We start from the raw sequence: 24,885 nt of genomic DNA, 5'->3' as shown, positions 1-24,885 counted from the left end.
TTATTTAAATGCAAATTCAATTCTCTCATTGATTTCTTCATCCACTTCCTCTCTCCATCTTGCCCTTCTTTCTTCCATTGTTTTAGGAAGCCCATGGATAAATACTTTTTGATTCACTTATAATTTTTGTGTAGTGGAGAAGCAAAGCCATCAGATCACTATTGGAGGAGAATGAATCCTTCCACTGCCTAGAAAGGGGGACAGCCAGGGGTAAGAAAAAAAGGCTAAATGACTTGGATAACATCAAACTATATGGGGGTCATTGGTCAGTGCCTCAGAAAAGGAAAAGACAAAAACACTCTGAGCTTGCCATATTTATTGGGTTCATAGGGAGTATCAGATGACTCAGAGGGTCCTGATAATGGTAAATGCAGGAGGATCTTATACTAGGAGGAAGTATCAGAGGACTGGGAGGGTGGCGGTAATACCATGAATGAGGATCTTCTGCTGATGAGCATCATAGGTTAATGAGGAACTTCCACTGATTAGAATAGTAAGATGACCAAAACCTTCTTACAACCATAGGTGGGATGAGTTAAGCTGGGAAGGAATTTGTCCCTCCCCAGGTAAAAAGTCTTCTCTTTTTGTATTATTACTCTGCACCCAAAGAGCAGGGATGTCTTCTGTGGATAGAATCTTGCCCTTGAGCATCACAGGATCACAGGACTATTCAGGTCTCAGCTGTGTCCTGAGGCAACACAGAGGTTTCTGTATGTCACACATGAGTGGCAGGGAGAAGACTAAGCCTCAGACATCCCTAATCATAATTCAATTGTGAAATGATTTTTTTCCCAAAATTATGTACAAAGGCTCCTGACAGATCACTGCTTTTCCTTCTTTCCTCACATTTAGTGACACAAAAGCAGAACACAGGCCAAATCACAAGAAGTAGCGAAGTTTGATGTCTGGAAGAGGGACTGAAAGTGACAAGGGGGAGGTGCCTGTGACACCGCTGAAGAGAGATCCGAGTGGCACAGAGTACAAGGTGAGCTGTAGTTTGGCAGCTGTGGGGTGTGGTGGTGCACGGTGGGCAGAGGTGCTGAGAGCCTGTGCCAGTCTGTGCCACATGGGAATGACCCTGCACAGGGAATGGGAAAGCGTTTCTGGAAGGCTGAGGGGGCTGAGTGGTTACGCGTTTGCGCTCACACAGAGGCCACTGACTCAGTGCCTTCAGGGTCTTGGCTGTCATGACCATGAGCCTAGAGGGCACAGATGGTACAGAAATATGGAATGGTGGGGACTGGAGTGAGATAGAAACCACAAGGCAGGAAGTGCCTGTGTCATTTTACAAAAAAATAAATAAAAAGGAGTAAAAGAGGGAGACAAAAATCTAGAATTTTAAAAAGTGAAATCACAGACTGATAAATGTTTGCAGCTTGTTAAATTTTCAGCAAAAACTTCATTCAGGCTGAATCACAAGTATTCTTGTCATCATTCTAGGTAAAGTGTGATTTGCAAAAGGAGCAAGTGAACCAGTGCTTTAACCTTTGAATTGGAAACCAGTTTTCTTCCATGTGTTACATGAAATAAAATATCCTCAATAGGAACTTTTTCCTGAAATACCTTCTTAGGAATATTACTCTTTCTACCAAATATTTTGGAGCCATTAAAAGCAAAATGAATGGTTCTTCATTTGGCAAATTGAATTTTAGAAGATTCTGCTTTAATAAATCAATGCAAAATACCTAGGATAAATTGATACTGGCTTAGCTTTCATCTACTCTTTCCTTTCTGTTCCAGCTCGAATAGCATTGATCCTATTCATGCTTATTATATGTAAAAAGGTGAGTGTGTAGATCTGCTTTCAAAGTTTGAATGGAGCCATTTGGTCCTGAACTTGACAGAAGAGTTCATTTGAACAAAAGTAGTAGTTGTACTGGTGGAGGGGTGGTCAGGCCTGGCCTTGCAGGCACAGAAAACTAGCAAAGTTGAGACTGAGCCCTCTAGTCAGTCTGCTAGGTTTAAATACCAGCTTGCTTGGGATGCAGGCAAGATATGCCAGCTTGTTATACCTCTCTGGCAAATGCAAGAATGCTACCTCAGGGCATGGCTTTGAGATGTCCATGGAGTAACAAAGGAATCCAGGGGGTGCAGTTGGAAATGCTCCCTCAGTGTCAGTGCTCTGGTTGTTGTGCATTATTTCCCTTGGTCAGTGGAGGAAATACATGGTGTTCTGGTGAAAGTTTCTCTAAAGATTTGCCAGTCTGAGCCGGGGTAAAGATGTTCTGGAAGCAAACTGGAGGAGTTGCTCCTGAACTCCGATAGCCTCTGTGTGCCAGTTTTTTCTGGCTTGCTTTGGGGAGATATGGCCCCTTCTCCTACCTTTGGAGGCACATGGGCACTTTCTACAAAGAGGAGAAGCAATGTGGACAAGTGTGTCCTAGGGCTCTTAGCCATTTCTTTGCAACTTGTCAAGACCATTCCAACCCCCTCTCACAGTAGGTCTGAACTGCAGTTGGTTTTTCTTCCCTAACCCCTGCTCCTCAGTTTCTGCTTTGGGAGGTAGAGGGGTGGAAAAAATAGTCCAAGTTTATGCCCCTTTTTTCTGTCTGATCTTTCTCAGATTATTCCGTGCATGGGTTCCTTCTTCATAGACCCCACTAAGTATGTTCAAGAATTTCAATATCTCACTCAATCTTACGATTTTACCTTACTTCTAGTGTCATCCTTACTTTTACATTCTCTCCTGAGGAGAACAGACAGATTTGGTCCCTTGCTCAATCCTATGAGGAAAACAGGAGACTTGAGCCCAGTTTAGGGGATGGAGCTACAGCCATCTCCAGGCCAAGCATCCATGAGATAAAAATCCATCCCAGTTTATATCTTGCCTAATCTTCACTCTCAGAAAGTTTACTGCTCTAAACCCTGAGAGTCCAGGACAACTTATTTTAAGGATGCATTTTATTACCCAATCTGCCCCAGATATTTGCAAAAAGTTCCAAAATATTAAATCTAGCCCTCATATTCCCATCGGGAATTGATCGATCAAGCATTTCAATAATCGTGATATGGCTGCCCTCCAGCAGTATATTTCTGAATTAAAATTGTTTGCATCCATTGTAAGAAACCCACCAAACAGCTGAAAGCCAATCAGGGGCAAAATAGAACCTTTGGGAATCCAAAAAAGAGGTTCAGGACCCTGCTTTAAGTGCCACCAGATTGGCCACTGGACCAAAGACTGTCCCAACCCAGGACTCCCTCCCAAGCCGTGCCCCATATGTGAAAGCCCTCCCTGAGAGGTGAACTCTACTGGGGTGGCCCAGCCCCAGCAGGGGTCCCCACCCAGAGCCACTTGCCTGGGCTCAGGCGCCCTCAGTTGGACCTCAGATGATTGACATGCCTTGGAGGTCTCAGATGCCCCTTGGACCACCACAGTTGCCGAACTCTGGGTACATCTCCCAGTGGAAGCTAAGAGTGTTTCATTTCGGATCAATACAGGGGTGATCCATTTCACCCTCTCTTCTTTAGCCTCAATTACTGGCATGGGAGTTGATGGCCCCGTTTTCAGGCCTCTCAAACCCCCTTTGCTCTTATGCCAAATGTTTACTCATTTGTTCTGTCATTCCCACCTGTCCAATCCCACTCCTCGAATGAGATATTTTTTCACTCAATTCTCTGCCAGCCTCAGTATTCCAGCCTCTCTTCCCCACCCTGCTGCTGCCCTTCCCACCCTTCTCACACCTACTGCTACACCTTCCTCCTACCCCGTGTCTTCTCCCTCCCTCAACCCACGTGTTTGAGACATCTCAGTCTCCTCCATCATTCAACATCACCTGTCCCTTCACATCCCCCTAGTTCTTCCCACTGACCACGTACATTTAATTACTCAGAGCCCACAGCTCCTTTCCATCTTGAAAATCATTGGCTATTTCTGTCTCTGGATTCCAGGTTTTACAATGCTCACAAAACCCCTTTGTAAACTAACTCAAGGGGATCCCCTCATACCTCTTAGGCAACAATTCCTTCATTCCCCATTCTCCCCTATTTCCATCAGACTGACCCAAATTCCAAAAGATATATAAATGCCTAGCTTTTGTGTGTCTAGTCCTTTTATTTGCTTCCTTCATTCAGTTTGCTTTAATCTTATATGGTCTCACCTTCATATTTCCAGCCTCAAATCCTATCTTAACTAGATAAAACATCTTTGCTTTTGGGGCACTCAGGGTGTAACTTCTCCCCAGAACAGACCAAATTGTTTTCCTTCCTTCTCACCCTCCTCCTGTTGAATAATCAATAAAAAGACCTTAAACACCTGCCTTCCTCCTGGCTATGCCTTTTGTCCCAGTTAGACTCCCGTTGATTCTTTCTCTCCGGCAAGCCCTGCTCTAGCACCCCAGCCCCTCCCCACTGCTGTTCCCAATTACCTTTACAGGACCTTCCTGTTAACTCATTCCCTGCTGAACCTGCACAATCTGTCCTAGCCAAAGACCACCACTCACTCCCCTCAGGCTTATTTGCTGGAGTCCCTTCTGCCCTACCCCAAAATGACTCCTCAGAGTCAGACTCGATTCACTGGAGTCCCCATCCACAGATTGAGTCACTCGAGGTGCTCTACTACTGGCTAGAAGAACTGTCCTCTATGAGCCCCTTACCCACTCCCCTTCAGAGAAAATACACTTACTTGCCTTTCTCCTCTTCTTCAACCTCTCAGCACCTCCCACCTAGGCACTACTCCACTCACTCATGTACTGTCATTTCCTCTTCCTACTCACCCACATACCCCTGGGCCTCATAGTCCCTGCTCGCTTAGCTTCAGCAGCCCACCAGGATCAGCCACCAGATATAGAAAACAGGCAAAATGTCGTCTTACTGATGGTTAGGAAAGTGTCTCCCAAGCAGGCATGATGTCCTTGCTTTCCCCCATGTTAGGGTCCCTAGTCCCAAGCTTTCTACTATTACTGATTAGAGCCTCCATAATAAAGTTTTTGACAGATTTTATCCAGGAACAGATCTGATCCAGGACATCCAGACAACTCCGCCCAACTGCCCACTACACTGCTGTCCCATGAAAGCCTCCAGCTGACCCCTGGGTCCCACATGAACTTTCAGCTGATCCCTGAGAAGGACCAGAAGGTTATCACACTTCTGATACCTCCGCTGCCTCACTCCAGGACTAACCCCACTCCCTACCCCCCCCCCCCCCCCAGGATGCCCACTGCTGTCCCAAGTCATGCTGGAAGAAGTCATGAGAAACTACGCCCCCTATCCTTTTCTTTCTTCTTCTTTATAGCAAAACAGGTCAGGATGACAGGTCACCCAGGTTGGACCCCAGGCCAAACAGACCTGCTACCCACATCCACAGGAGCACAGAGATAACAAGAAGCCAGCAGCTACCTTGCTGATCTCACCACAGCCCTGTTTATCAGCCAGCCCCGGGCCCATCACCCATGGGACTCTAAAATTTCCACCCTCTTGAGCAGTGCCCCATCCCCCACCTAAAATGCCCCATATAACAATGAGCATCCTCCTCTCAGTGCCAATGGCCTTCTCCCCCTTGATCCATCTGCATTCAGATGGCAATACCCTCATTGCATGTTGCTTAGATTCTGCCTGCCTCATTTTTCTCAATTGTACCTTGGTCTGACCTTACACATTGTACTTTTACAGATGAGGAGACTGATACATGGAAATGGTAATATATCATATAGTTGGAATATCGTATAGTTGAATCAAATATCGTATAGTTGGAAAGAGAAGCCAGGATTTGAACCTTGGTCTCTGACTCCAAGATCAAACACAGCTACCTTTCCCTCAACCTGCAATACTGATGAAGGGGGAACCCTGATGATCTCAACTTTCATGGTTTAACATGGTAACATTTCCTCATCTGTGCTTACTTAAATTTAATTAAAATTAAAAATTTCACTCAGTACTTACACTAGTCACATCCAAGTATTTAGTAGCCACAGATGGCCAGGGTGCACCCTTTGGATACAGATTATTTCTGTCGTCACAGGAAGTTTTATGGTTCACAGAAAGCAGTACCCTCTGTGTTCAATTTGGACTGCTGAATGACCAAGGTAAATTAGAAAAGCATCTCTATTAAAGTCAGGGAGGGCTTGTCTGGGAAGAGAAATTTCTATTCAAGTCTAAGGTGAGGAAGCCCAGCCAGGTGAGCTGCCAGGAGAGTGTGGGTGATAACGAGCATGTGGGGATGAGGTCATTATCTGGCAGGCAGGGCTTTGAGAGATGGAGCAGGTTGCTTGCGTAAGAACCTGGCTCAATCCAGTAGAAACTGCAAGGTAATCCATCCACTTGTCACAGTTGCCCTGCTTTAGACCATGGCCAAAATTGGGAAAGGTGGGAAGAATTTGGTTTCTTCACCTGGATTTTTGGCCCAAATTTTGTCTACATTTGACCATGGCCATTTGATGTCATCATCTGAAATGTCAACAACATATGGTTTGCAATTTGATATTGTCTGCAAAGCACTCTATCATCCAGCGATATTATATAAAAGAGGACTGGAGAGCTTCACTCTTTGGAAATTGTACTTATGTCCCCTTAACCCTTATTCTCCTGGATTGTGAAATAAAAGTATTAATACATTGATTTAAGGCAATGCCAATGGTGTGCCTGGGATACAGGTGATGCTCTATTGAGGGTATTCAGACTGTGGTGTGCTGTTGTTATCCACAATGTACACACTGGTCCTAGAAAGGGTCTACTCTGAGCTTCCAGTTTGCTGAAATTATGCAATTAAAAATAAAATTTTTTATTATGGAATAGCAGAGAGAATTATAGGAATGCCCATGATCCAAGAAATAAATTAAGTATAATGAAGCTTTTGTGGAAATCTGCACCTGGCATAGCTTGACAGGCCATTCCATGTGTTAACTTATTTAATCATAGGACAGCAATAGATGGATGCTTATTAGAATGTCATTTGGCAGGTGAATGTCTTAAGGACAGAGTCAAAGCATATTGTTTAGAGTTATCAGCAAAAAAGTGATGAGCTTAGAGTCAAAGCCAGGCAGCCTGGTATCACAGGATTCATTCATGGCTCCCAGGACGGGTTGCAGAGTGGCAACAGTTCCCAGTGGACAGATGGTAGCAAACACCAGGGACCTTAACAGTATCTTCCTGCCCATTTTATCATACTTAGACTACTTAGGGTGGGTAGCACTCACACACTTACTCCTAGTACTCTCCAGCCTAGCAAAACCATGAATCAATCACACATTCTAGATTCAGCCACCACTGAAAAAGCACAAGGCTTTGGGGAACATTTAAGCACAAGCCATAACATATGGTAAGAAAACCTGGATTTATTACCTATAATATTTCAATGGTGTGTGCATATCATATATTATATTTTAGATTTAGAATGTCCCCCAAAAGCCCGATGTGCATTCAGAGTAATCGGATCTTAGGGTGTTATATTTTTCAACTGATTCATCCTGTGATGAGCTCTTTGGTTGATTTGCTTTTAGCAGGTGAAGAGGAGGGTTACAGTGGGCATGATGTGAAAGTGTATTCTTTTTTTTTTTTTTTGGTACCAGGGATCGAACTCTGGTCCTTCTGCTTGAGCAGCAGGCATCGAAACCTCTCAGTTAAATCCTCGGCCCCCTTAGAGTGTATTCTTATCAGTGACTCCTCTCTCTCTCTCTCTTTCTCTCTCTCTCTCTGTGCCTCTGTCTGTCTTTCTTTGTTTCCCTGGCTCTCAGCTCCCTGCCCATCATGTATTGGGCATGTTTTTACTTCACTTTGCCCTCAGGCCTTTCTGTTCTTGCCTTGGAGACAGCCCTGTGGACTTAAATGATGAGCCAAAATAAACTCCCCCTTTAAGTTGTGTGTGCTATTTTGTCTCAGCAATAACAAGTGTATTAACATAGCTAACTTACCTAGAGTCTGAACATATATTGCCTTGAGAAATGTATTTATGAATCAGAGTATAGGTCAGGTACACATGTCTTTGCTTTAGCCTTCAGGTACCCAGTCACAACTGGGCTACCATGACCGAGTACAGCTCTCTTATTCCTATCCTCTTCAGTGGAGTTACATGATCCTTTTGTAAAACAGAGTCATTTGTCATTGTCTGCAATATACCTTTCATGACCTGTTCTAAATGTAGACATAACAAATGTCACTCTTTGTAGTGTCTCCTTGAATTTTGATTTGGAAGGCTGTATGTGTGTGTATGTGTGTGTAAGTGGAAAAACTGACATGATTATTGCCCTATAATAAAGAGTACAAGCACTAGGCATGACTTCTGAAATGACTGAAATTCACCATGTCTTTGTAGAAAGGGGTCAGCCAATTTGACCAATGAGAATGGGTGGTGATGAGTCATTAGCTGTCATCTGCTCAGGTCCTTGGGGAGTAGGGCACAATTGGGAATATAGCCAATGGCACATGCTCACAGGCCATGCAGGCCTGGGATACTGGTTCTGCTGACTCTTGACAATGGCATGCTAGCATCTCCAGGTGACTGCCAGGGGTTCTGCCCCTCACCTTGCTTGCTCTGCTCCCATACTCTCATCCCAGGTCTGTCCACATATCCATGGTGCTCCTCTTTAAGCCAGGACAGGGAGGGTCTCAAGCACATACAGCTGAGTGCTGGGGGCTTGGGAGAGCAATCACACAATTTAGCACTTGTTGCTGAGTGGGTGTGATCCAAATGATGTGTTGCATGTGAGGTCCCCCTTTCCAGTTCTTGCATCCTCTGACCTTTTTTTGGTGCAACAGGTTGGTTTGTGTCCAAGTATTTTCTCCTTTCCACATTTCCCACCAAAGTTCTGAAGGACTCTTATCATACCTCCCTGGGGCTCCCTCACTGTGTCTACAAGCACATGAAAGGACACCTGGGGCCTCTTGTACAGCAACATCAGCTGCCCAGGTGTGTCCTTGTTCACCTGGTTGAGCAGGTATCCAGATGGGCCAGTCATCCACCTTGCACAAATAGGCATTTTGCCCTATCACTTGGCCACAAGTGAAAATTGCAAAGGAGATTGCTTCTTGCCTATTTGGTGGGGATGCTGTCTTTTTCAGGGCCTCCTGTACAGAAAGCATCCTTGATTTTTTTCTAAACCCGATAAATGAAGAAATAAATAAAATATTACCTATATGAATGAACCCATAACAGTAGTTATTATATGAGATAAAATATCAAGTTTGAGCTTTTCAATCCCTTCTACTAAACTTGCCAGTTATTCTTTATTGCTTTTCTCATCAGCAGCTCAGTTTCTTAGCCGGTGGCCTGTGTGCTCATGAGTGCTGTCTCGGATACTGGCAAAAATAACTGCCTTGTGTTTCAGAGGAAGACCCATCCCGTGAATCCATTCATGGAAATGATGTGACTATTGGAAGCAATTTCATCTCAGATCAGCAGCCAAACTTTTGGTGTGAATTTGAAACCCACTCTGCCACTCACACCTGTGATATTGGGGAATCTGCCTTATATTTCTGAGCCTCAGTATCTTCCTCTGCACAATGACCTGTCTCATAGAGGTTTCAATCCTTGGAAAAATGCTTGCAAATTTACAGTGTCTGCCATAATGTCTACCTCAGTCTCTGGAGGTCACCTCCATTGGAAGTCATGGTCAATGACTTATGAGTTGCTATAAGGTGTCGAGGAGTTTATAAGGTAAAGAGGTTCATTTTGCCCTGTGGTTTTAGAGGCTAAATGTCCAACCTGGAAAACCACATCTGTGGAAGTCTTCGTGCTGTGTCATGGTAACAAGGAAAGAGCCATCAGATGGTAGGAGCATGAGGCAGAGGGCCAGGTGAGCTTGTGCAGAAGAGAAAACACCAGGGTGATCTTGTTTTACAACTACCTGCTCTCCAGGTTACTATTGCACTCCCAGAACACTCAATGTACTCCTAAGAGAAGCAATCATTTCTAAACCAACTCAACAGACTCTAAAGAAAGACATTAATCCACTTATGTGGATGGAGTCACTCTGTCCTAGTTATCTCTTCATGCTCCACCCTCACCCTCAACACTGGTACACTGGAAATTAAATTTCATTATGCATTTTGGCTACAGTGCTTGATAATGGATCTGTGCACCTGTCGTGCCAAAGATACTCAGAGAGGATGGTGACTGGCCCCACACATTAGCTTTGTCGAGAGATCTAGCGGAGCCAGCAAGACTCTTGCTCTGAACTTAGCCATTCAGCAAGTGAAGTCATGATAGTTGACCACAGAGTGAAGAAGGGTCCTCATTGTGAAGAGGCACAGGCCAGGGGTAGAAGGAAGTCCTGAGGATGACGAGGCAGGGTGTTCAGGAGAGTGCTGAGACTCCATCAGCCCAGCACTGTCCCTTCTAGGAAGTTGCTCTCCTTCCTCCTAGAAGACCCCTTGGTGCCCTGCTCCCCTGACCAAAAGTGGACATGGCCAGAGTGAGCATGCTACACAACTGCAATCTGGCTTCAGGGAGCCCCTTCTTGGGATGTATATAACCTGCAGTTGAAGAAAGTGGTTGATTATTCTGGTGGCCATAGCTGGGGGCTTGTGGAGGACAGTGGGTTATAGAAAAGGAAGGGAAATTGCAGAGGGAAGACGGAGGTCCTGGTTGCTTTGGAGCCTGTGGCACAGCTGCCTTTCTGTGATTCCTAAACACGTCCAGGACATTTCCCCTTCTCCTTTCAGGGTTTGGGTTTCTATCAATAGTGAAAACAGCAGCAGCAGGAACAACAGCAACAACAACAACAACAGCAATGATAAACACAAAAACTCCTGACCAATGCATTATTCACAGAGAAACAGATTTATGAGGAGTCACAGAGGCACAGGGGTCATGAGGCCCTGGATGCCAGCTCCATGCTGACAGAGTCTAGAGCTGCCTTGGCTATGTGACCAGGAGTCCCAGCCATGGTGTTTTCTGCTCTGAAAGGTTCTCACCCACCCCTTTCCCCTTCCTCTTCTCAGAATCTACTTCCATAAGTTTCCTTGACTTGGCCCAGGGCTCATTATTACAGCTCCCAGAAGAGCACAGATTTGGCATTCAGATGTTTTGCCCCATCTGGGGCCTTCAACTCTGTGGGCCACAAGCTTCTAAGGACAGAGTGAAGGTAACACGTGCTTTTGTGGGTGTTTGTGGGATTCTGCCCAGCCTGAATGTGTTATGCACTTAGCACAGGACCACATACAGTTGGTGCTCACTCTGTCATCACTGAGACTCCATAGAACAAGGAGCTGCCGGGCTCTTCTGACACTCTCCAGTGAGACACATGATGGGAGTTTGGTCTCCATTTCTATATATTCAGTATAAATGCATTGTTTTTTATGTGTTTGAATCAGGTTGAATTCTGGTTAGATCTGAAGGTGAGAGGGCACAGATTTGGAGGGCTAACAATGATTCTCAAAAGCTCCAGCTTAGTATTCAACCTAGACCCAGTTTGGACTCTGTCACTGACTGCTTGTGAGACTGAGGACAAGGTATTTTTGGTTCTCCATTTCCCCAGCTATATAACAGGAGGTCGAAATCATAGCAATGGTGGATTTAAGTGAGCTGATGCATGATCAGGCTTAGAATAGCAGCTGGCTGCACTAACAGATTCACAAATGATAGTTTTTAAATAAATTAAGATATATGTGCACATATAAAGATATAAAAAGTGCAGTTTGGTGTCTCCTAGACATTATTATTAAATAAGACTTCTATATCAAGAGTTGTATGACTTAGTAAAATATTTTGAAAAATGTTTTTGCAGATAATTCCCCTTCATTATTAATGTCTTTTTCTGATCAGGTTTTAGTGTAAACACCATAGCCGTCCTTATTGATTTGTCACCTGGCTCATGGTTGATGTCATGGAAATCTTACAGACTGGATCTTTTGGCTTCAAAAATGGGGTGCAATTTAAAACTTTTTTTTCAAACATCAACATTTAAGAAGACAGAGGACATGAGTTGAAGAGCAGAGACCATGAATTCTCTTTAGCATGAAATAACTTCTTCACTTTTATAAGATCTGAAGTTTAAATGTACACATTTTCATAGCTTTAGAAATATTTTAGAGGAAGAGAAAAGTATGAATAAGACCTGCAAATGAAATTTGTTCTGAGATTTGTTCTGGGGAATAAAGATAGGGTCTCACACATGCTAACCAGTTACTTTAAACTGAGTCACATCCCCAGTCTTGAGATTTTTATTGAAATTCATGTCAACAGACATTCTTTGTTTTGTTTTTCTTTCAAAGTAGCAAGATTCGTCCTGAACAAATATTTTAACCAGCCTACCCTGAACAGTCTCCCTCCTCTTAATTTGGATGGTATAGTAATGACAAGGAAGAAGAATAAAATTCTTGGCCTAAGTTTGGCTTTCTAGGTCATACTTTAGCTTGGTTGGATATTAACTTCTCTAAAATGCCTAAAAGCAGTAAATACAGAAATCTCCTAAAAAACCAGGCTCAAGGCCTATACAGGTCAGTGTACACAGGCACAGGCAAGTGGCCTCAGAATGTCCATGTTCAAGCATGCTTGCATTCTCTAGTGGACATCTCACACACTTGTGCACAATGTATTGTTTTTAAAAATCTTAGCCTCATTTTGTTTATTGTCAAAGTGACTTTATATACCCTAGTTTGTTTGAACTTCTATACTAATGGTTCTCAAAGAAGTTTTCACATAACCCATAGGTGTGGGGAGACAATATCAAATATCTGGTAGATAATTATTGGCTCTTCCTGGTATTGCTCTGTAGTGTTTATTTTTTACTTATACAGGGCAGGACATTTAGTTATAAACATGCCCATATTGGGGTGAGTGTGCTATTTTTTTTTACTGATAATCAGTGCAAGATCAACTAGCTGTTGCTATCCCTTAGAGTTTCTAAGGGTATTTAGGAAATTACAGAGACTATGTAGCCCATTCCAACCCTACTCCCAGACCTATTGAATTCATATTCTTAAAAAGTGAGGTCCAGAAATCTACTGGTCTAGCAAGTATTCCTGTCAATGCTGGAAAATAGGAATGATCCTCCCTTTGAGGATGAGGAAACTAAAGCTCAGAAAAGTTTAGAAACGTAAACCTAAGGTCAAGAGCAAGAGGCAGTAGTGCTGAGAGAAGTAGGTAGAGAACCAAGAAAGGCAGATGCAGAGTGGGCAGAATGGGAAATGACCAACGGTCACTTCTACTGAGCGTGGAAAACAGGCATGCTATCTGTTAGAAACCTAAAATTGTCGTCACACATTTATGCATCTGGATTGTGAGGAATAACAATTCGCTACTTTCTGCCTTGGCAACACTTTCTTTAGTATTTATTTGATAGTTTAATTTCCCCTAGAAAAAAGTTATATGTATATTAAAACTGCACTTTATTTATTATGTACAAATTAAATTATCTTAAAACCAATATTCAACATGCCATGTGAATTTTTGCAGTATATATTGTTAAGCTTTCAATTAAAAGATAGGCTATGAGAAAAGATGAATTTTTTGCCCAGGATAAATGAAATTTCAGGGCCTGGGTAAAAAGCACCAAATTAAAATAACTTGTATGCTTGTATGTTTTTCCACAATTTTGAACAACTTTATTCTTCTCAATTCTACAAGGAGCTATGTCAGAACCACCCTGACTCCACACACAGAGACAAAGAAGTTGTTATATTTTATATGATCAGACTTTTCATGGCATGACACACTCCATACACAGTTTTGCTGTTTCAAAAACTCATGAATTTAAGGCTCAAATGTGACACAAGAAGTTTTCACAATGATTTTGCCCAGGCTCCCCAATCACAACGGAGATTTAAAAAAGCCACAATGTAAAAACGTGAAGGTCCAAGCATTTTACACACCCACTAAAGAATAACTATTTGCTTCCTGGTCACTTCCGGTCCTCGTGAAATCTGCTCAACCTAACTGGTGTCCAACAAGTGGTTGGTGATCAATTCCCCGGGTGACTGTCCCTGAACATGGTAGGGACTTTGAAGGGGGAGTTATGTTTACTAGATCGGGACAACATTTGTCTCTCACAAGCAAGGCAAAGGATTTACAGTCAAAAAGGATGCTCAGTGACTGTATTTCCTTGGGACTAGGAGTGGGGACAGGACAGCACTCTCATGCCATCTGTACCAGATGTTCTGAGGACTGTGACAGTTGGCAAGCAGGGTGCTCAGTTTCTGCATGTTCCATGGACAGGGGCACAGCAGCTCACTCTGATGTTCATTCTCCTGTCCCCAGTGAGGGCCCATTGACGCAGTGAGGCTCCAAGTCTTTGAGAAGCAGCACAGCTCAGGCACCCAGAATAGGAACAGATGCTGGAGGTAAACAACTCCTAAGCCACACCAGGGCGTGCTGGCCAATGCTCAGCTTGGGTCCCAAGGATTACAAGCATCTCCCCTTATGCAGCACGGCACTGGCTCACTGGCCACAGCACTTCTGCCTGGTACATCTTCTCTGGCAGTATCAGCTTCTAAAAGTGCAAGGGCTTCCACCACCGCTTCTTCCTCCTCCCCTGATCCCCATAGCTGTCAACAGCCAGGTCCCACAGTGGCGGGTGATTCCAGTCTGGCAGAGGGGGGTCCTGGACTTGTCCTTCCAAAACTGGACTCTCTGCCTCAGCAGGAGCTCTGCAGTCTCCTTTTCCCATGGCTGGAGTCTCTTCCCAGGAGGGCAGCACACAGTCCTGGCTCCTGGCGTCCCTGCCTTCAAGGAAGGGCCGAGCTGGGTGAATGCCTTGTGCAGGGCTCACCCATGAGCCTGGTTGGGGATTCCTGAGGGACTGGGGAGAGGCTCTGGGGCCCATGCCATTGGTGCTGTCTCTAGGGTTGGCACAGTGTCCACGTCTTGTGTCCCCCTGAGGGAATGATCCTTGCCGAGGCCCGCAGGATTCCTGTGGGGCAGCATTCCTGCCTCTGCTCTCAGTTTGACTCAGGCCCTCACTGGGGAGGGCATTTTTAGGCTCCAACACCTCTTGTCTCCAATGGCTTCTTAACTGAAGAGTGCAGTCCTCATCCAAGTTGGACCTGCTTACTTCATTGACATAGTCTGGGGACAGATCTTGAGGTAGGACACAGAAGCAGCTGGGGGTGAGAGGAATGAAAATAAGTCAGTTTCACATCATGTCTGTGAAGTCAGCCTGCATGTATACTACCTCCTATAATTACTCTTTTAAACCATTGTTTTTAGTCCTTCAACTTTTTTTTTTTTGGTGCTGGGGATTGAACTCCAGTCCTTGCGCTTGTGAGGCAGGCCATGGAAACACTGAGCTAAATCCCTGGCCCTAAACCATTGTTTTTAAATCAACGAGACATGTTTGGTATCAAAAATGACCTACCACTGGAAACAGAGCTTAAGAATAGATCCACAAAGCTGAGAACATAAAAGTACAAGGTGGTTTATGAAATTTTAAATGATAAACTAAGAGAAACTACTGTCGTCTAAGTGGAAAACAAGGGTTAAGTACTGAAGATTCATCTCTGCAATAGAATAATATGCAGGCATTATAATGATAAGTGTGAAATCTGTAGTAGCATAAAAAAATAGTTGTCCCTCCATATGTGATGGGAACTGCCTTTTGGACCTCCAAATCTGTGGATGCTCAAGATGTCTACAGAAAAATCAAGTACGTGTGCTTATGACCTATGCACATTTTCCTTATGATTTAAATATCCATTGCTGTATTATTAAACCTAAATTGCTTTTCTTTCCTTTTTTTTGAGACAGTGTTTAATTATGCAGTACACCTGGCCATGAACTTCCTATGTAGACGAGGCTGGTCTCCAATTTATGGCAATTCTCCTGCTTCAACCTCTCTAGTGCTGGTGTGACAGGTATGCCTCAGCATGCCCGGCATAAAAATATTTTCTGAATAGAGCCAAACATCACATGACTTTGGTACAGTAAAACATATATGTATATGTTTGGAGTATTTGTTAAGGAAGCAAGGTCATCAGTTATTTCTTTCCCATTTTTTAGGATTCACATTACTTTTTTCTGAGGTGAAATATAGAGAAAACAAAAGGCATATATGTGTCTGGGGGATTTATTTTCATACATCCTATTTCAGGAGCCCTCTGAAAACCAAGCTTTTCTTTTTCTTGAAGCTCTTTGGAGAAATGGATATTTCATCCAAACCAAATCCAGTCACAGAGAGTAACAGTGATCTCCCCATCCTCTGAGCAATGAGCAAAAGTTTAAAAATATAAGACACACACAGGTCCTCTGAGATCAAAATCATGCCAAATCCTCAATGAACAGAACTGTGGATTGCACCCCACACCAGCTAAATGCACTGAATGCCTTCATGGCCTTTATTTTCATGGTTAGCATTATTATTTTATTATACTCCTAATGTGTGGTAATTTTATCATGTATTAGATTTCAACAAAGTATTTTCATACCATCATATGAAATTCTTTGATACTATTCTTATTTTTGAACTGCTGTGAGATGCTTGGTTTGTAAAAATGACTTTAAAATCACATATTACTCAGTTTGGAAGGAGTCTTTATTCAACCTTACCTTTGTATCTTTTCAATGTACTTGTGCTCCATCTGGATTATTTTTTGTTACCACCTGGAAAAGAAATATAGAGATGAGAGACCATCTTGAATGTCACTGTAGCACTAGTTCAGTTTGTGTTTATTCCCTTAAGTGCTCAACACGAAGAGCTTCAAATTTCAGCATAGGGCAACATATGGATGAGGGAGAGCACTAGATACCCAAGACAATGTCAACGTGATCTCTCTGAAATGGCCAATTTAGACTTCTCTAATATGGTTGACACTTGTCTCTTCCAGACCCTGCCTCCATTCTATGAGTTAGGTATTTTATTCCCTTTTGCACAGAGGAGTAAAATATGGGTGCAAGAAGGCTAGAGAGTGAATGGGCCTCTCTTGTGCCTCATCTGTTGCCTCTTGTGGAGGACCCTGGCAACTTCCTAAGGCACAGCCCACTGCACAGCAACAAGAGTCGCAGGAGGTTCTGAGATGACTCTTTGCTAGGGCTTAGCTAGTCAGGTCTGACGGGATGCTGCAGTGACTGTCCCCAGAGGAGATACTGAGATCTTGGCCACTTCTTTGTCTCACTTCCCAGGTGCCATGAAGCGAGCAGGCCTCCTCTGCTACGTGTTGTACCACCATATGCCCGAAACAATAGGGTCAACTGACCTTATGAGCCCAAAGAAACCTTCCCTCCTTCTGTGTAGCATCAGTCAGAATTCAGTAGAGAAACAGTTATAACACAAGCTATAGAAATACATATGACTTTCCAAGACTGACTTACAGTGGCCACCCACAGAGTCGGATGAGGAAGAGTGCAGAGGGTCTGTCTGCACACTGGAGACTGGAGGATTTAGTCCAAGGTCTGGAGCTCACTGCAGTATCCACTGCAGTGCACTGGGTATCTAGAGGGAGATTAGTCAGCGGTGGAAGACTCAAGAGTCTACACAGGAAGGCTGAAGGATCCTCACTGGAAGCTGAAGAGTGGCCTACAAGGCAGGAGATGACCTCCAAGGTTAAAACTGGGGCTCCTCCAAAGGAACAGCAGCAGCAGTGTCCTTCCTCACTTCCCTTTTATAACATCCAGGCCAAGAGCTTCCCTAGGGTGAGTCAGCCCCACCCAGGGTGGTACAAGAGCTTCCCCTAAGGGGTATCTTCTAGGCCCTAGGGCCTGGAGTTGGAGATGCTTGTCTTACTCAAGCTGTCAAGTTGACAAAAACCAGCAACCATCAAAATCCACCCTTTGGCTACTGGGCAAGCAGATACATTTCCTTAAGTCAGTTAACAGATAACAAGGACAAGCTTATAATTTTGCCTAACATATTAGAACTATCCTGGATACAAACAGAAATACACTGATTCCCTGTCCAGAATAGAAGGCAAGTTTGCTTTGAGGGGTGTTACTCTTTAGTATTTCATAACTTAAACATTATAACATAGGTTTGACAAACCTGAAAAACAAGTATTAAGAGTGACAATGACAATCCTCCTTTCTGTGGCTGATCAGGGGGTCATAGCTGGTATTTAGAAAGACCTCCTTCTATTATCTGTTCTATATTGGCTTGGCCTTCAACAATTACCTCAGCAGGCATTGGTCCTTTTCCTGGTGGAGTGACATACCTTCATTCCTGATGGGTATGCACCATTTATCATTCTACCTGGATTAGGTTCTTGTAGTTTCCCCTTGACTTTAATAATGGGGCAGGTAATAACAAGAGGCACCCTAAGGGATCTCCAGCACTCCAAGTATATTCTTCCCTTCCTTCATTATGGATTGTAGTCCCATTTCTGCTTAATAGTGTGTGTCAATCACCCCAGGAATTCTGTGAGTTTAGGGATGGTAGTTTTGGCTGAAAAATTATGTGGTGGAAGGGAGGACAACTGCTTATCCAGAATAGGTGTCCATACAAGTGAAAACAAAACCCAGTCCTTTCCATGATGGTAGTTATCCAATATACTCAACGTGCCAGCAGGTCACAGGTTGATGAACTCAGGGAATGATGCCATACTGGAGAATCAGTGTTTGTCTCTGCTGCTGGAATAGTGTGTATTCAACAGTGGCTATAGCCAGATCAGCATTGGTGAGTGGAAGTTGGTCTTGCTGAGCCCACACATAACCTGCACACCTGCCACCTTGGGCCCTCTCTTCATGCTCTCACTGGGCAATGACAGGGGTGGCTAAAGAAGGAGGTGTGCCACTTCACAAAATGGGTCATCTCAGTCCTCTTGATTGTTAAAGTTCTCTTCTGTTGAGGTCCCATTTTGGGAATTGTTCACATGGGAAACACATATTTGTACATATTCTGCCCATATGGAGACATCTAGCCACATAACTCTTTACAAATCATCTTTGTTACCAATTTTCCATTTATGTTCCTACCAAGATCCAGACTATCTGGCCAGATCACTGATTACAGCCCATTATCAGTACACAGTCACACACCTGGACAGTTCTCCTTCAAAGGAAAGTATTCTACAAGGTACAATGCCTGAAGTCTGGCCACTGTGATGATTTCCCTTCACCAATGTCCTTCAGAGATGTCCTGGAAGGGGCTGTAATGCTCCAGCTGTCCACATGGGTAGCGCCTGTATGACAGGCAGAGCCATTGTAAACCAGGTCCAAACCTATTCTTAGTCTGACAGCTGATCCTAAGGTCCACACCATCAGGTCATAGGTACATCGTGGGAAGCAGAAGGCAATAGACCTGGCATAGGAGCCATAGGCATCTGGGCAACTTCCTCACGTAATTTACTTGTCCCCCCTGGACCTGCTCTGGCTTTATCACATATATATCTTCCATTTCATGGGAGGCTGTTGATGTGCATGTCCAACCATATGATTCAGGGTAGGAGATAGTACCCAGCTCATGATAGGCAACTCAGGTAGCATGGTGACATGGTGTCCCATGGTCAAGTGTTTAAGTTCCACTCAACCCACTAGTAGACCTAGAGCTGTTTTTCAAAGGGAAAGTAATTGTCTGCAGATGATGGTAGAGATGGGTTACAGAATTCTAAAGGCCTTTCTGTGATTCACCTATTGGACCATGCCAGAGACTCCAAACCCAGTCTCCATCAGCCAATGACACTTTAAGTACCATTAGATCTTGTGCATCATATGGACCCAGTAACAGAGATCTTGGCCACTGTTCTTTTTCTCACTTCCCTATTGCCAGGAAGTGAACAGGCCTCCTCTGCCTCTTGTTATACCACCATGCAACCAAATCTACAGGGCCACCCAACCATGTGAGGTCAAATAAACCTTCACTCCTGCTGTATATTAGGTTGTGTTGCTGTGACAGATTACTTGAAATAAATGAATGAAAGGTTATTCAGCTCATCGTTTCAGAGGTTTTGGTCCCTGGTTCCTCTTATCATAGCTCTGGCCCTGTGTCCTGGAATACATCGTGGCAGGAAAAACTATCTGGATCAAAGCTATTCACTTCATGGCAGCCAGGGTGTTTCTCTGTACTGATGGGCATGTTTCCCATTACTGAGGGAATGCAAATCCAGTTATGATCCCTGAACTCTGTTGTCATGCAGGTCAAAGAAATTTCTCTGGGATTTCTTGGCAAAGACAGGCTCAGTTGTCCTCTGCACACTGTCCCCTGCATTTTACCAAGCTGGATGGCATCCACCCCATGTACCTCTAAACAAAACCTCTTTCTGTATAACTGGCCACATTGATCTATCTAGAAAATCATAAAAAAATTGTGTGGAAGGATGTCCATGTCAGCCTTCATTTTGAAATCTCATGTTTTAAAAAAAGATTAGCAGCAATACTTTGTTAGTCAGCTTTCCTATTACTGGCACACAATATCCAACACACAACACAGAGAAGAGGTTAAATTTAGTTCTTGATTCAGGGGACACAATACAAGGCTGACTTGCACCAAGGCAGGTACATCACGGTGGATGGGCACAGAGGAGCAAAGCTGTTTATTTCTTGGTGGCCAAGAAACACAGCATGAGAACAGTACCAGAGAGGAAAGGGCAAGTGACCAGATATAATGCCCCAGGTCACACCTTCATGACCCACCTAGACACACTCAAAGTGTGCTTCACTGATCACTCAGGCAGTTCCCAAGTCACTCTAGTTTCCACAATTAAACATAACCATCCACATTATCAAAGCACCCGTCTCTTTGTCTCTAAAGTTATACACACCAGAAGATATCACATATTACTTGCTATCTCTGCCTCTCTCATTCTCTTTTCTTTTTTTTTCAGTCATGGATAGATTTCTTAGGATGCTACTTTATAAGCCTTTGCTTACAGGAAAAACGATTGTTGATTTCCAAGATCGTGGTTCACTGCTTGTCCCAGTAGATGGAGGTCACCATCTGATCAAATGATTTTGCTAATGTGTCTCTCTCATAAGAACTTTGGATGGCTCTCAGAGTGCAGCTGTGACATTCACTGACCATGGAATCAATGGTGAGGCCTCCACAGCACCCTGGAAACTGGAAAAGAACTCAGTGGCCTTGGAGCATATGTTCATAGACTGCACTCAGGAGGAATAGACATTGCTGGATGGCTCCCAGAAGAAACTTCTTGGAGATTGATGTCAGAAAATCATTATGGTCTTGATAAATTTTAGAAAAATTTGGAAGACAATTATTCAGAAGTTTGATATAAAAACTGGGAAGCAAATGTAAGATGGTGTCCTGTGCTTCCCTAGAAGGTCTGTAGTTCCTCGCTTCAAGTGACCTTCTCAATTCAGCCTTCCAAGTAGATGGAACTGCAGGCACATGAAGGCTGCCTCATGATGTGGGATACATGGTTAATTTGTGAATAGCATTATCCAGAAAGCTTGTAAAATTAAAGAGGTATGTTATTCCTGAAAATTTTTTGGCACATTTCTAATTTAAGTCTTAGCAAGAGGATTCTCATTGGAGTAAAACCACGAGTGTAAGTTTTGTGGAATACTCTCCATGTGTCACTCATCTCTTTACAGCTGCATAGTTATTGACACAGGACAGAAACCATATTATAAATGGGAATAGGAAGTAATATCATATACGTATAAGCGATGTGGTAAAGCCTTCAGGTATGTTGAATGCATGCCAAGACATGAAAAGAATCAGATGTCAGAAAAAATGTACCATTGCAATGAATGTGAAAAATCAGTCAATTCTCTTAAAAAGTCACTCAAGGCATACATGACATTGCATGCTAGAGATAGACCTTGTGAATCTCAGATGCATGGAAAAGACTTTTTCAGTTTCTGTTCATTTCTAATACATGAAAGGACTTACACTGCAGAGAAGCCATATTATTGTGAAAAACATGGACCAGCTTCCACACATTTTAGTACCATTAGAAGACATAAAAGACTTTATATTGAAAAGAAAAGATGGCATTGTGAAAATATTGGAAATTCTTCAGTGATCCTCATTCTTTGGAAGTTCATGAAGGATCTCATTGCAAAGATTAAATGAATTCATTTACCCATGGATTTAAAGGGTGTGGAAAACCTTTATAGAGTTTGAACATTTTAAAACCCATAAAAGCATTCATACAGGAGAGAAACCCTATGATTCCAAATGGCACGGAGAAATTTTCACATATTATAGGCCCATTAGAAGATATGACAGGATTCACATGTGAGAGAAACTGTATGAATGTAAAGAGTATGGGAATTCTTTAAATAACTCTAGTTCTTTTAAAGTTCATGAAAGGATTTGCACAACAGAGAAACTCTATCAATATAATGAATGTCAGAAAGCCTTCAGGATTTCTAGAGCTTTCTGGATCCATGGAAGCATTTACATCAGTGAGAAACCCTGAAAATGTAAACAATGTGGGAAAGTCTTCAGGGATTTTAATTCTATTTGAGTACACCAAAAGACTCACGCTGGAGTTAGTCTATGAGTATCCTGAATATGTTCCCCTTCATCTCTCCCAGTTCCTTTGCACCTTGTGAATTGTGGACCTTATGAAGTTCATAAAATTACTCACAAGTAGGGAAACTCCAAAAATAGAATCAGTATGGTAAGAATGTGGAAAGGAATGAGGGAAAGGCTTCAGGGATTTTTGTTCTTCTGAAGTCCATGTATGGATTTCCACTGGACAGAAAACAATGATTGTAGTCTATGTGTCAAAGCCTTGGCTCATTTTTTGCCCCGTTATTAATATATTCACTAGAGTAAATGATAATGGGTGTGAGCAACGTGTGAGAGTTTTCAAGGATTCTGTTTCAGTTTAAGTCCATGTAAAGTTTCAGGATGGAGCCAAATATCAATGTAATGAATATAGGAAAGCATGGACACATTCCAGTTTCTTTTGAGTATAGGAGATGAGTCACCTGAGAAAAATTCTTATGGATGCAAGAAATACAGGAGACTTTTCCTGAATCTTTGTTAAGGTCCATGAAATGATCCATTCCTAAAAGAATACCTAGTGTAAAAAAAATGTAGAGAGCCTTTAATTGCTCTAATCTTTCAAATATGTCTGCTACTCCATCCTGTAGTGAGACTTTACGTCTCTAGTATGTGAAGACAACTTCCATGGTTGGGTGAGTTGGCTGTCCATGCTGAGCTCCAGTTCAACATCTATAAAATGGAGATAACCCTGTCTTGTGTTGACTTCATTACAGTGCTAGAAAGAACATGAAGTACCTGGGCATTGAAATAGACTTCTTAATATGGGGATTATAAACAATTTGTGTGGGCACACATGCTACATGTAATTTTATATTTTTGATTCTAGGTTATGATCCCTGAGCACCATAGACCTTCATAGATAAAGATAAATGTATACTTCTTATTTTTCCAAAAAGAAGCATGTATTGAATGCCTGCTGTGTGCTGAGTACTGTGCTAGACATGGCATTCACAGCACTTTGCCCTGGAGAAGCTCAGTGTGGGCACTGAGGTGGGCATGTAAGGCATTACAGGAGATGGAGCCTGAACCTGATGCAGGAGCGGCATACTTCAAGGAATCTAGGAGCCCTGTGGGGCCAACAAAAGTCAGAGTGACTTAGGGAAGAGAAAGCACCTAAAGCAGGTATTCCAGAGACATAGCTGCTTATAGAAAGAATGAAGTCCAGGGCAAAAGGGGATGGGGCACACAAATGTAGGGCTCAGTGTTTGACCTGGGGTGGCCAGAAAATGTGCAATGGCAGCAGCATGAAAGGCAAGAGGGCCAACTGGTACTGAGAGCCATGGCAAGAGGTTGGATCTTTTACTGAATCATGGATGGGTACGCACATTGCACAGGTTGAATATTAATGTGTGTGCCACCCTGGAGGGATGAGATGACCTTTGAGTGCAGAGAGGTGAGCTTGGGAAACTCTGGTGACGTGCTTCACAGATGGACATAGACTGCTCCCACACTTCAGATACCTAGGTTTACGACCATATCAGCTTCTTGTTTTGTCTTGGTCATCTTTGGGGATTCTGTGGCAGGTGTCATCAGGTTTTACACGCAGGTAGTACTTGATAATGCTCTTGGGATGAATGTAGTTGAAAGCATGAATGCAGCTTTCTATCATATAGTGACAAGTTCACATTGTTCCCTCTTGGACGGTCCTGGTATGGTTTTTTAAAAACTTTGAAAAAAATCCCTAGATTATACCAGGAAACTTGATTTGCTGATCGTGTATCCTGTACCCTCACTCGTGGACTCTACCTCTTTCAAACAGGAATGAGTTGGCCAGGTGTCAACAACCCAAAGCTGGTGTGCGCCGTCGCTGGCCTTCTCTGGGCTTTGAGGTCCTTTCTGTGTCTCATGTGTCAGGTCTTTGATGCACCAGAGGCTGATTCTTATCAGTAAAGCATGAATGCAGCTTTCCAATGGTGACAATTTCACATAGGTTCTTGCTATGGCTTTTTAAAAACTTAGAAAATATCCCTGGAGTGCACCATGAAACTTGATTTGCTGGACATGGATCCTGTCCCCTTATTTGTGGGCTGAACCTCTTTAAAACAAGAATGGGTTTGGTAGGTGTCAACAACCCTAAGCCTTTGTGTGCCTTCCGTGCATTTCCGTCTCTTTCTGTGTCTCCTGCTCCTGGCTCTGTAATGCTAAAGAGGCTGAATCCTGCTCAGTCTCACCCTGTCCTGTTGTAATCCTTCCTCTTCTAATGGCTGGAGCCTGGATATGTGCATTTAAAAGGAGCCAAATCTGGCCTACATACACCTGCATGTTATATTTTAGCTGATCTGGCCAAATTTCTTACACACGAACAGAAGTGGTCTCCAATGTTTCTGAAGCACCATGTAGGTTTTTCAGTGACACTGTGGTTCCTGCAATTCAACTTTCTAGGTTTGGATCTCTGATCCACACTTCTTTGCACGTTACTTAGCTTCTCCAAGCTTGAGTGGCCTCAGTTTTATTTCTACTCTTTGTGGTCCTGGGGATGATAGCCAGTGCCTGCAAATGCTAAACATGCCCTTTACCACTGAGCTATATCCTCCCCCACAATCCTCTTCTTTTTCTTTCTGAGCTAGAGTCTCACTATGTGGTTCACACTGCTTGTAAACTCACTACTTAGAAT

The 24,885-nt window shown here is 43.3% G+C and overlaps 1 protein-coding gene across 1 annotated transcript; it reads right to left on the bottom strand.

Moving 5' to 3' along the window:
* Window positions 1-13,389: 13,389 nt before the first annotated feature.
* LOC110346285 (PDCD10 and GCKIII kinases-associated protein 1-like) lies at window positions 13,390-16,925 on the bottom strand. Its single transcript, XM_021246708.2, has 2 exons — window positions 16,412-16,925; window positions 13,390-14,970 (listed from the first exon to the last, which is right to left on the bottom strand). The coding sequence occupies exons 1-2, from the start codon at window positions 16,441-16,443 to the stop codon at window positions 14,361-14,363; spliced, it is 642 nt and encodes a 213-aa protein (XP_021102367.1). The 5' UTR covers window positions 16,444-16,925; the 3' UTR covers window positions 13,390-14,360.
* Window positions 16,926-24,885: the final 7,960 nt, after the last annotated feature.

This window comes from Heterocephalus glaber, unplaced genomic scaffold (genome assembly GCF_053883595.1).
Source record: "Heterocephalus glaber isolate CG9 unplaced genomic scaffold, H.glaber_assembly_v1.0 deba00001509, whole genome shotgun sequence".
NCBI classification, from domain to species: domain Eukaryota; kingdom Metazoa; phylum Chordata; class Mammalia; order Rodentia; family Bathyergidae; genus Heterocephalus; species Heterocephalus glaber.
The sequence above is the reverse complement of the archived record's forward strand: the minus strand, read 5'-3'. Positions and strand labels throughout refer to the sequence as shown.

Bases quoted from the DNA above. Each gene is read 5' to 3' on its own strand.
- LOC110346285 (XM_021246708.2), bottom strand. From the start codon at position 16,443: ATGGAGCACAAGTACATTGAAAAGATACAAAG. The intron at 14,971-16,411 runs GTAAGGTTGAAT...TCTCACCCCCAG, and splicing joins TACATTGAAAAGATACAAAG to CTGCTTCTGTGTCCTACCTC.